Source organism: Hypanus sabinus, chromosome 14 (assembly GCF_030144855.1).
Source record: "Hypanus sabinus isolate sHypSab1 chromosome 14, sHypSab1.hap1, whole genome shotgun sequence".
Lineage (NCBI taxonomy): Eukaryota > Metazoa > Chordata > Chondrichthyes > Myliobatiformes > Dasyatidae > Hypanus > Hypanus sabinus.
The window spans coordinates 85901910-85915543 of NC_082719.1; the positions used below are offsets into that span (position 1 = coordinate 85901910).

At 40.1% G+C, this 13634-nt stretch overlaps 1 protein-coding gene across 1 annotated transcript in view; it reads right to left on the minus strand.

Moving 5' to 3' along the window:
- dnai1.2 (dynein, axonemal, intermediate chain 1, paralog 2) overlaps positions 1-13634 on the minus strand; it is a 149686-nt gene that overhangs the window by 76075 nt on the left and 59977 nt on the right. The window contains exons 12-13 of the mRNA XM_059989591.1: positions 12590-12707; positions 5820-5863 (exon numbers count right to left, since the gene is read on the minus strand). Of these exons, the coding sequence (XP_059845574.1) occupies positions 5820-5863; positions 12590-12707 (162 nt within the window). The remainder of the gene's footprint in view (positions 1-5819; positions 5864-12589; positions 12708-13634) is intronic.

Sequence of the window (13634 nt, forward strand, 5' to 3'; positions counted from 1 at the left end):
CTATTCTCCACATAATTGGTTTCCCACCATTTCATGTAAATAACAGCATATTGCATCATGAGGATTATATCCTGATAACAAGGTAACATGCCTGAACGACTGACGTCCTGTCACACTCATCTCAATAATAAGCAGATGCTTTGAGAGGCTGGCCAAGGATTACATCTGCAGCTTGCTACCACCAAAACTGGACCCCCTATAATTCGCCTACCGACACAACTGATCAACAGATTACGCAACACCCACTGCTCTACTTACACATCTGAAGAGGAAGGATACTTATGTGAGAATAGTGTTCTTGGACTACAGTTCAGCATTTAACACCATAGTTCCATCCTGGTTCAACAAGAAGCTCAGAGATGTCAGCCTTGACCCTGCCTTGTGCAGCTGGATCCTCGACTTCCTGTCAGATCACCAGCAAGTTGTAAGAGTGGGCTCCCTCACCTCCACCCCTCTGACTCTCAATATAGGAGCCCCTCAGGGGCTCTTTACTCCCTACATACCCATGACTGTAATGCCACCCACAGCTCCAATCTGCTAATTAAATTTGCCAACATTGCTACATTGATTGGCCTTATCTCAAACAAAAATGAGGTTGCCTACAGGGAAGAAGTCACCTCTCTGAAACAGTGGCGTCAAGAAAACAACCTCTCCCCCAATGTCGCAAAAACAAAGGAGCTGATTGCGGATTATAGCAGGAATGGAGAAGGGCTAATCCCTATTGACATCAATGGATCTGGCGTTGAGCGGATAAATAGCTTCAAGTTCCTCGGCATCCACATCACCGAGGACCTCACATGGTCTGTACACACAAACTGGTGGTGAAAAAGGCACAACAGCACCTCTTTCACCTCAGATGGTTGAGGAAGTTTGGTATGGACACCCAAATCTGAAGAAATTTCTACAGGGGTGTAATTGAGAAAATCCTGACTGGCTGTATCACCGCCTGGTATGGGAACTCTACCTCCCTTAATCACATGACTCTGCAGAGAGTGGTGCGGACAGCTCAGTGCATCTGTGGTTGTGAACTTTCCGTGATTCAGGGCATCTATAAGGACAGGTGTGCAAAAAGGGCCCATCGTAACACTGGGGACCCAAGCCATCCCAATCACAATCTATTCCAGCTGCTACCATCTGGGAAGCAGTACCGCAGCATAAAAGCCAGGACCAACAGGCTCCGGGACAGCTTCTTCCACCAGGCCATCAGACTGATGAACTCACGCTGATTTGAGTGTACTTTATATTACATTGACTGTTCTATTTAATATAAATTATAATAAATTACTATGATTGCATATTGCACATTCAGATGGAGACATAAAGTAAAGATTTTTACTCATGTATGTGAAGGATAAAAAAAATAAAGTCAACTCAATTCAACTCTATTATTTCAAAATTCTTGCATATGTTCTTATTTAACTTTTTATTTAACATCATATCTAACTTTTGGAGACCAAGAAAGAAGTGCAGGTATGATCTCCGGAAAGCCATCTCACAGGGGAAGTGGAGATTCCGGACTAAATTTGAATCAATGAAGGATGCTTGACAGCTGTGACGGAGCTTGAACGCTATCACCTCTGACAAAGTCAAATCAAGCGACATGAGAGACAGTAACACTTCACTTCCAGGTAAACCCAATGCCTTCTATGCTCACTTTGACTGTCAGAACATGGAGGAACTATTGTGAACCACCACCTCTCTCAATGATCCCTTGATCTTAGTATCTGAAGCTGATGTGTGGGCTGTCTTCAGGAGGGTGAATCTACAGAGGCATCCAGAATGGACAGGGTATCTGGCCATGTACTAAAGACCTGTTCTGACCAGCTGGCTGGTATATTCACTGAGATCTTTAACCCCTCTCTTTGGTAGTTTGTGGTACCCACCTTCTTCAAGCAGGCTTCAATTATACCAGTGCCCAAGTAAAGCGTAGTAACCTGCCTCAATGACTATAATCCATCCACAATGATGAAGTGTTTTGAGAGGATGGTGATGAAACATAACTGAGCAACAGGTCCACCACAGCTGCCACCTGGTTGGCTCTTCACACAATCCTGGAAAATCTGTACAAAGGTGCATACATCAGGATGCTCTTTATCGACTGCAGCTCAGCATTCGAGACCAGGAGCCACTCAAAACTAATCAATAAGCTCCAAGACCTTGCCGCAGTACCTTTTCTGCAATTGGATCATGGGCTTCCTCACCAGTCAATTTGAATTGGCAACAACATCTCCTCCATGATCTCCATCAGCACAGGTGCACTACAGCGCTGAGTGGTTAGCTCCCTGCTCTACTTGTTTTACACCTACAACTCTGTGGCTAAGCACAGCTCCAACATCATATTCAAGTTTGCTGATAACACCACTGCTGTGGACCAAATCAAAGGTGGTGAATCAGCATACAGGAGGGAGATGGAAAATTTGGCTGAGTGGCGTTATTAACAACAATCTCTCACTCAGTGTCAGCAAGACCAAGGAACTGACTGTAGACTTCAGGAGAGGGAAACCAGAGTTCCGTGAATCAGTCCTCTTTGGAAGATCAGAGGTGGAGAGGACTAGCAACTTCAAATTCCTGGGTGTTACTATTTCAGAAGATCTGGCCTGGACCCAGCACATAAGTGTAAGTGCAAAGAAAGCACGATAGCACCTCTACTTCTTTTGGAGTCTGTGGAGATTTGGCATGACATCTAAAACTTTGACAAACTTCTAAAGATGTGTAGTGGAGGGTGTACTTATTGACTGGCTGCATCACAGCTTGCTATGAAAATACCAATGCGTTTGAATGAAAAATTCTACTAAAGATAGTAGATTTGGCCCAGTATATCATAGATAAAGCCCTCGCAATCATTCAGCACATCTACGGGAAACACTCTATCCATACTTTCTCTTGGCCTTATCAATCACATATTTAAGGCCAAAGGATAATATGGATAGAATTAATAACCAGTCACAAAGCTTCTGTAGTCACTTACGTGAAACACCGCAATAGAAAAGCAGCATCCATCATCAGAGATTCCCACCACCCAGGCCTAGTTCTTTTCTTGCTGCTGCCATCAAGAAATTACAAGAGCCTCAGGATTTGCACTATCAGGTTCAAGAACAACGACTACCCCTCAACCATCAGGCCCTTGAACAAAAGGGGATAACTACACTCCCTTGTCCATCCATCGAGATTTTTCCAGAACCAATGATCTCACTTTAAGCACTCTTTATCCTATTATCTCATTCTCATTATTTATTGCCATTTACTTATATTTGCATTTACAGTTTGTTGCCTTCCTCACTATAGCTGATCTTTCATTGATCCTGTTATTGTTACTTTTCTATATATTTGCTGAGTATTCTTGCAGGAAAATGAATCTCAGGGCTGTATATGATAACATATATGTACATCGGTAATAAAATTTACTTTAAACTTTGAACATTGACAGGTAAATGGAATATTGATTTTATAGTTTCAATCAAATGACAAAAAAGTAGTAGATTTAGGTTGACTGGTAGTTCTGTATGTTATCTTTCCTGTTATGCTTAAGAATCAAGATGCAGTAGTTTCAATAGTTCCATTTACTATCAGAGAAATGTATACAATATACATCAAGAAATTTTTGTTCTTCGCAGACATCCATGAAAACCAAACAATGCCCCCTAAGAATGAATGACAGTAAAAACATAAGAACCCTAAAGACCCCAACTACTCCCCCATGCACAAACAGCAACAAAGCACTCTCCACCCACCAAGCAAGCAATAGCCAAGCCCCCAAGAAAGTCCCTGATCTGCAGTACAATGAAAACTAATTGTTCACCTGACAATTCAACATACCCCAGGCTCTCTCTCTCCCTAAAAAAAAGAAAGAGAGGTGTCCCCCTTTCACAGCGAGAGGGGAGACATAACAAAACAACTCGCCGATTTGCAATGATAAAGTCTGTTGCATCGTTTTTTTCCTTAGTTCTCCAACCTGAGCATTGTCAACAAACTCTCTGCCACCAACGAGAAAGAGAGGGAGAGCATGCAATTTGCCGAGAACAGAGCTTCTGACAGCTGATCTGCTATTCCTGATGTTCCATTTTCTGCCACAATTCTTCAGATAGTGGTGACAGCATAGAATCAACCTGTCCTCAAGGTCACAAAGCCTTGGAATTCCAAAGGCACATGAGTGTCATTCTTTAAATAGTGACCACAACATTAGGGTAAATATCTATTTATCCATGACCTTTTGTTGCTTGATAATCCTACAAATTGTTTTGTAAGAGTTACCTTTTAAACTCTATTTCATTTTTGAAGAATCAGGCAATGACTGAGCAACTGCTGTTTGGTAATTCAGTAGAGAAAAGGAAACATTAGACTTCATAAATCTGCAAAACATATATAACTAGTTGGAAATGCTTTGCAGATCAGGAGAGCAATTATTGATGTATCTGCATCATAAAGCCTGAAAAATCAATTGTTTTTCAAAATTTTCTAATTTAGATTTTGGCATACCAATGAATACAACTTTTGTCTTTTTAAATATGTTTTATAAAGTTGTTAGGAAAAAATAAAACTCATGAAAAAAATATTTTATGTGATATGTATGCATGAAATAAAACTTTGGTTTGTATCAGGAAAAAAAGGGTTGTGATGAAAGAAAATTGATGGTAGTGAAGAATAATAATCATGAGAGTTCCAGAATACTTCTATGGGATCTTTTCAAATTTTTTTGGTGTAACTGTGGAAATCAATAAAACTAATGTCAGTAGCACTAACTTGTTAAAACACCTCAGTAAAACTCAGAAAGCATGCTTTGTTAAATTAAGCAAATATTATAAATAGTAGATCAGACAGCTTTCAACCTTTCAGTGATCCAATGAAAACATTAATTCCATTTCTGTCTCTATCGATGTTTGCTAGTATTTCCAGCATTTTCTGTTTTAATTTCTGGCTTCCAACATCTGCATTTTTTTGTCTGTTTATCTTAGTGTTATAGGACACAGAAACAGGCCTTTGGTCACCATGTGAACCATTTTACACATCTGCAGAAATCCTATTTGCATACATTATGTCAATCTCTTTCTAAGCCAGTCTAAATGCCTCTTAAATGTTGTGATTAAAGATGTCCAGCATCTTATCTGGCAGTGCATTCCAGATACCAATCACTTTCTGTGAGAGTACAGCTGATATTTGGGACATTCCCCTCAGATCATCTTTAAAGCACCTCTTTCTCTGCCTATGCCCATGTCCACTTTATTTCTAATACTGCTTCCATAGGAGAAATAAAAAACTTCCTACCTTCTCATAATTTTGTATACCTTGTCCAGATCACCCGTCAGTTCCTTAAATCCACGGAAAAGAAGCTCAGGCTAATTGATTTCTCCAAATCATTTAGACCCTTGATTGTTAAATTAACTAACATGATTCAATCACATCCATTTTATTAACCATTCCTAACTGACCTTCAGAAGATGGTGATAGTGCTGGGGACAAGGACAAGGGAGGGTTCTAATTTTAGAACATAGAACATTACAGCCCTTTGGCCCATGATGTTGTGCTGACTTTTACCCTACTCTAAGATTAACCTAACCCTTTCCTCCTTCATAACCTTCTGTTTTTTTTATCATCCAGTTAAGAGTTTCTTAAATGACACTAATGCATTTAAAGGTCAATTAGAAATGGTTAATAAAACTAGCCTGGGCTGTGCCCATGTTTTGTAAGTTGAACAACAAAAACAAAAACAGAATGTGTTAAACCTTCATATGAGACTTTAAAACTAAATACAATGTGATACTTGTGCAACTCTTGTTATACATTCAAAATGCAGTATAAGTCACTTCTGAATTTCAACTTACAGGAACCATGGGCCACTGCAAAAAGGTCGTGGTATCTAGGATTCCTGAAAATTAGAAACAGAAGATTTAAATTACTTATTATTTTCTTCATGTTACCTCTTGTAATGCCACGACACCCAACAACCACTTAATGTTAAGAGATGGAGACATTCCTTCTACTGCCAGTGCTGTTTCTAGCCAATGTCCTGGCAGTTACTGAGTGGTCCTGAAGACTGCCCTAATGCTTTTCCTCTCCTTTAAATGGTTCCTAATAGCAAGATGACTTTTACTGGCAATACTTTTTTGTGGGTGATATGCATCACATCACAAGGCAGCAAAACATTCTGATGGTTCATTTATGGCTAGCAGAATGCTCTATTACATTGTAAAGTCTAGTCATCTAGAAATTCTATCACTAACTCTGAAATATATATAAGATAGGCATGTGAATTTTGTTAAAAACATGACAAGTATCCATGATCAAAAAATCTGTGGGCTGTCAATATGCTTCATACATTTATATGGAGGACATTAGATGTGCATAATCTTACTAAACAGGATGTAACATTCAGTTGACATTGCATAGAAAATTCTGGCATGTGCAGAAGGGTTCTGTTTGAAGCAGAGCTTGAACACTGAAATAGTTGAATCAGAGAAATAAAGCATGCTAATACTAAACTGCATTAGGTAAAGTTCTCAGCCCTACCTGAACAGAGGAATCCAAGGAGCCCATCTTCTTTCTGCTAGGTTTTTTCTTTATGTCAATGATCTCATCCTTCTATCTACTAATGTTATTGGCCCCCAGTGTTAATGTCTTTCTTCCATTACTATAATCATCTAACTACACTATTCTCCAAGCTGATTCTGGATTCAACCATACTTAATCACCATCCAGTCACATGGCTTAATAGATCTTGATGCTCCTTCCAATCTAGTTCCCAGACCCCACCCCCTCCACAGCCCCAATTACCATTTCTCCCCAGATCATCTTGATCATTACTCTCCAAACATCTCTAAAGCATCTTCCTTCATTTCCATGAACCAACTCAGGGCCTACTTAGACTTTTCCATTGATTAAGTCTTTTCCAAACAACCTTATTTCCAAACAATAAGATTGGTTGAATGGCAGGAAGCAAAGAGTGGGAATAAAGAGGGGCTTTTCCGGTTGGCTGTAAGTGACTAGTGTTATTCCACAGGTGTTAATGTTGAGAATGCTTCTTTTCCAAGTTTGTGCAGTAAAAATTATGGCTCAATAAGCTTAATGGTGGATAACTCTCAGGAAGCTTAATAGTGGATAAATCTCCTGGACCTGATGGAATGCACCCTCGGGTTCTGAAGGAAGTAGCTGGAGAGATTGCGGAGGCATTTAACAATAATCTTTCAAGAAACAATAGATTCTGGCATTGTACCAGATGACTGGAAAATTGCAAATGATACTCCACTATTTAAGAAGGGTGGGAGGCAGTAGAAAGGAAACTATAGACCCGTTAGCTTGACATCAGTGGTTGGGAAGTTGTTGGAATCAATTGTTACGGATGAGATTACAGAGTACTTGGAAGCACATGACAAGATAGGCCAAAGCCAGCATGGTTTCCTGAAAGGAAAATCCTGCCTGACAAACCTACTGGAATTCTTTGAGGAAATTACAAGCAGCGTATACAAAGGAGATGCAGTAGACATGGTGTACTTGGATTTTCAGAAGGTCTTTGACAAGGTGCCATACATGAGGCTGCTTAGCAAGATAAGAGCCCATGGAATTACAGGGAAGTTAGTAATGTGGGTGGAGCATTGGCTGATTGGCAGAAAACAGAGAGTGGGAATAAAGGGATCCTGTTCTGGCTGGTGGCCGGTTACCAGTGGAGTTCCACAGGGGTTGGTGTTGGGACCGCTGCTTTTTACGATGTATGTCAATGATTTGGACTATGGTACTAATGGATTTGTGGCTACATTTACCAATGATACAAAGATAGGTGGAGGAGCAGGTAGTGTTGAGGAAACAGAGAGCCTGTAGAGAGACTTAGATAGTCTTGGGGAATGGGCAAAAAAGTGGCAAATGAAATACAATGTTGGAAAGTGTATGGTCATGCACTTTGGTGGAAGAAATAAACAGGCAGACTATTATTTACACGGGGAGAGAATTCAAAATTTAGAGATGCAAAGGGACTTGGGAGTCCTTGTGCAAGATATCCTATAGGTTAACCTCCAGGTTGAGTTGATTGTGAAGAAGGTGATTGCATTGTTGGCATTCATTTTTAGAGGTAGAGAATATAAGAGCAGGGATGTGATGTTGAAGCTTGAGAAGGTACTCATGAGACCACAGTTGGAGTATTGTGTGCAGTTTTGGGCTCCTTATTTTAGAAAGGATATACTGACATTGGAGAGGGTTCAGAGAAGGTTCACAAGAATGACTCCAGGAATGAAAGGGCTACGAGCCATTGAGTGTATTGAAAGGAAAGTTAGATAGGTTCTTGATTAGTCAGGGCATCAAAGGGTATGGGGTGAAAACAGGGGAGTGGGGATAACTGGAAGAACTGCACCATGATTGAATGGTGGAGCAATCTTGATGGGCCAAATGGCCTACTTCTGCTCCTATATCTAATGGTCTAATTGTCTTTTCATGTTATACATATTTCAGTGGTCTCTGAATTGATGGCTTTTGGCCAAGTTTGTGGACAATACAAAGATAGGTGGAAGGGTAGGTAGTATTGAGGAAGCAGGGAACCTACATAAGGACTCAGATAGATTAGGAGAATGGGCAAGGAAGTTGCATATGGAATATAGTGTAGGGAGGTGTTTGGTCATGCACTTTGATAGAAAGAATAAAGGCATAGCCTGTTTTCTAAATGGGCAGCAAATTCAGAGATCAGAGGTGTAAAGGGACTTGGGAGACCTCGTGCAGGATTCCCTAAAGGTTACCACACAAGTTCAGCTGGTAGTACGGAAAGCAAATGCAATGTTTGCATTCATTTTGAAAGGACTAGAATATAAAAGCAAGGGTGTAATACTGCGTCTTTATAAGGCATTGGTCAGACTCCACTTGGACTGTTGTAGGCAGTTTTGAGTACTTATCCATGAAAGAAAGTACTGGTGTTGGAGAGGGTCCACAGGAGGTTCATGATAATAATCCTGGGAAAGAAAGGGTTAACACATGACCAGCATTTAATGACCCTGGGCCTGTACTCGCTGGAGATTAGAAGACTGAAGGGTGGGGGAAATCTCACCGAAACCTATCAAACATTGAAAGGTCAAATAAAGTGGACAAAGAGAAGCTGTTTCTTATAGTGGGGGAGTCTTGGATAAGAAGTCACAGCCTCAGATTAGAAGGACAACTCTTTAGAACAGAGATAATAAAGAATTCCTTCGCCAGAGGGTGGTGAATATGTGGAATTCATTGTCACAGACAGCTATAGAGGCCAAGTCATTGGATATATTTAAAACAGGGGTTGATAGGATTTTAATTAGTAAGGGTGTAAAAGGTTATGGGGAGAAAGCAGGAGATTGGGATTGTGAGGGAGAATAATACCATGATGGAATAACAAAGCAGACTTTATTGGCTGAAAGCCCTAATACTACTCCTATGTCTTGTGGTCTACATCTTCCTCTGCTCTCCAACATACTGCACATCCCAGAATGTGCCAAGGCACTGCATAATCGGTTAAATACCCTTGTAAAGTATAATCACTACTGTTCTCTGAGAAATCTAATAGCCAATATTGCACATAGGAAGCTCCTAAGAGCAACAATAACATATAATCTATTAATATTATATGTCATGAGGCATGAGTTATGGGATCAGTGGAACCTTGGCTGTTTGGATAAAAAATTGGCTTACAGGAAAAAAGCAGAGGGTAGTAGTGGATGGAAAGTATTCTGCCTGGAGGTTGGAGACTAGTGGATTACCACAGGGATCTGTCCTGGGACCCCTGCTATTTGTGATTTTTATAAATGACCTGGATGTAGAGGCGGCAGGATGGGTGAGTAAGTTTGTGGATGACACAAAGATTGGAAGAGTTGTGGATGGAGCTGTAGGTTGTCGAAAGTTACAAGAGGACATAGACAGGATGCAGAGTTGGGCAGAAGAGTGGCAGATAGAGTTAAATCCAGATAAATGTGAGATGATGCATTTTGGAAGGACAAACCAGAAGACTGAGTACGGGGTTAATGGTCAGTTACTTAACAGTGTGGATGAACAGAGGGACCTTGGGGTTGAAATCCATACATCCCTCAAGGTCACTGCACAGGTTGATAGGGTAGTTAAGAAGGCCTACGGGATGCTAGACTTCATTAACAGGAGGATTGAGTTCAAGAGTATCGAGGTCATGTTGCAACTCTAGAAATCTCTGGTGAGACTACACTTATGTTCAATTCTGGTCACCTCATTATAGGAAGGATGTGGAAGCTATGAAGAGGGTGCAGAGGAGATTTGCCAGGATGTTGCCTGGATTAGAAAACAAGTCTTATGAGGCACGGTTAGCAGAGCTGGGACTTTTCTCTTTGAAGCGTAGAAGGATGTGAGGGGACTTGACAGAGGTCTACAAAATTATGAGAGGCGTAGATAGGGTAGATAGCCAGTACCTATTTCCCAGGGCTCAAATAGCAAACACCAGAGGGTATATGTACAAAGTTAAGGCAGGGAAGTTTAGTGGAGACATCAGGGGTAAGTTTTTTTACACAGAGGGTTGTGAGTGCCTGGAATGACTTGCCAGGGATGGTGGTGGGTGCTAAAACATTAGGGGTATTTAAGAAATTCTTGGACAGGCACAAGGATGAAAGAAATGCACATGGTGCAGCGGATAACGGACTGGTGCAGAGCCAACAACCTATCTCTTAATGTGAACAAAACAAAATAGATGATTGTTGACTTCAGGAAGGCAAGGATTGACCACTCCCCACTGAACATTGACAGCTCCTCGGTAGAGATCGTTAAGAGCATCAAATTTCTTGGTGTTTACCTGGCAGAGAATCTCAACTGGTCCCTCAACACCAGCTCCATAGCAAGGAAAGCCCAGCAGCGTCTCTACTTTCTGTGAAGGCTGCGGAAAATCCATCTCCCACCGCCCCCCCCATCCTCATCACATTCTACAGGGGTTGTATTGACAGCATCCTGAGCAGCTACATCACTGCCTGGTTCGGGAATTGCACCATCTCGGATCGCAAGACCCTGTAGCGGATAGTGAGATCAGCTGAGAAGATCATCGGGGTCTCTCTTCCTGCCATCACGGACATTTACACTACACGCTGCATCCACAAAGGAAACAGCATTATGAAGGGCCCCATGCACCCCTCATACAATCTCTTCTCCCTCCTGCCATCTGGGAAAAGGCTCCGAAGCATTCGGGCTCTCACGACCAGACTATGTAACAGTTTCTTCCCCCAAGCTATCAGACTCCTTAATACCCAGAGCCTGGACTGACACCTTGCCCTATTGTCCTGTTTATTATTTATTGTAATGCCTGCACTGTTTTTGTGCACTTCATGCAGTCCTGTGTAGCTCAGTCTAGTTTTTGTACTATGTCATGTAACACCATGGTCCTGAAAAACGCTGTCTCATTTTTACTATGTACTGTACCAGCAGTTATGGTCAAAATGACAATAAAAGTGACGACTTGAAAAATAGAGGGTTACGAGGTAGTGTGGGTTTAGTACTTTTTTAAAGGAATATATGGGTCGGCACAACATGGAGGGCTGAAGGGCCTATACTGTGCTGTAGTATTCTAGTGTTCTAGTGTTATACATGCTATAAATGGTGATTAGCTCTACATTGGTCAAAATAGCCAATTATTCTTCAAAATGATGCCGCAAGATCCTTCATATTTTCTCAAGTAGGGTTTAGTCAACATTGTATTCACACAATGGAGTTCAAGCCTAGAATTCTGTGAACTGATTGGATTTGAGCACTTGAAATTACAAATTAATGTATAAACATACTGAATGATACAGTTATCATGCTGGAGAATTGTGCTTTATAACTTGCTATAACTCTAGCCAAGCTGATCCAACATAAGTATAATGCTGGCATTTAACCATTAAAATGGGAAATAACTCACGTTATCCTGTACTCAAACAGTAGGACAAATTGAATGTAGCCAGTTTACTCTCAAATATCAGCAAAGTCATCAATTGTGTTTTCTGTGTTTACTGCTCATTTAATTTGTCAGAAGATATGGAGATAAAAGTTACCCATCTATGATCCTTGTTGCATGCAATTCTATTTCTTGATTTATGATCAACTAAGGCAACTTATGATTAACTTGCCTTATTAGTATTATTCGGGGGTGTTTATACAACTCACAGCTATGCTTTGTGAACTTGATTGTTTCTTCCTCTTGATGCATCACAGTGCCTGAATCTCAGACATCAACTTATCATTTCTGAGCCAACATTCCTCAAGCTACAGATATTCATTGCAGGTGGGATCACCGTGGCTCCCAAATACTTCCATACTAGTTCCCACATACAATGATTGATGCACATCATCTGCTTTACTTTGCCTTTTCAAAATAATTCTTTCACTTAACTTATCAGTCATACGGAATTTTGTTACTGACCTGACTGGAACAACATGCAATGTGCTTGTTCCAACAGCTAAGCTAGATTTTAAAGATCCAGTAGCTACCTAAAGAACAGTGAGTTCTGAGTAACTGGAAGAAATATTCAGTCATTTACCTCAATAAACCTGTAACGCTGAGTTTACTAAAAGAAGATATCATGAGCTGAAGTTACAGAATGGTGCCTGACAGCTTTTTTATTTTTTCTATTGTCACTTATTGAACTATAATTGTGATACACACCAGCACATCCCAGTAACTGCCAGTTTCTTTGCCTTTTCAAAAAAATACTTCCACAGAGGCAGAACAGTGCCCTCTTGATCCCGGAATTCATCGGACGGATCTTCAAAATACTTGAAGTCTACATAGAAAAGAGAGCGAACAATATTTTAACATTTTCATAACAGTGCATAGATGATATATGACTTGTTTTTGAAATATATGTATTTGTAAGACTTGTAAAATTCATGTTTAACCAACTGACAAGGAACATTTAAGAATTATGCTCTGAAAATATGCTCATTTTTATTTGCTTAATACAATCTTGATAAGTTTCTCGTAGCTTATAGTGGGAATGACAGAGGACGCAGTAGAGTTATGAGAAAGATTCCAACCAAAAACTTGTGGTTAGGAGCAAAACAATGTTGTTTGGTGCTGACCTATGTTTGGCCCATAACCTTCTGAACATTTCCAAACTACCTATGTGTTCAAATCTCTCTTAAACATTGTAATTGGTTGTGTCTCTATCATTTCCATTGGTTCATATATTGGGCACCATTTTGAAGTGAAAGGAGCCAAATAATTAATCAATTGATTATGGAAATATGGAATGTATGGTTTTAATTATGGTTTTAATATTCAAGAATCTAACCTTTGTTTTTAAAGAATATATAAGTTTAAGGGAAGATCTGCTCAAGATTTTAAAATATTATGGCAAGTTTTAATAAAAGCAAAACCAGTAAACTATCCACATTGGCTGTTAAATTGGTAATAGGGGGCATAACTTTAAGATCATCTTAGAAGTAACAAGGCAGGAAAAAGACTGCACAGAGTGTGGTATGACCTCACTTGATTATCTGTCATTCATTGGGGTATTGTCATACTTAGCAGTTCCATTGGAATCTTCACCAGCAAAATGTATTTACATTGCACTTTTCACATATTAAAATAGCTCATAAAGATTTTCAGGAGCATTATCAAACTAAAAAAGACCTTGAGCCATAGTCCATTTAAATAGTCCCTTCAGTGTTCCAAATTTCATCAAAGGAGTATCATATTATACAAGTTA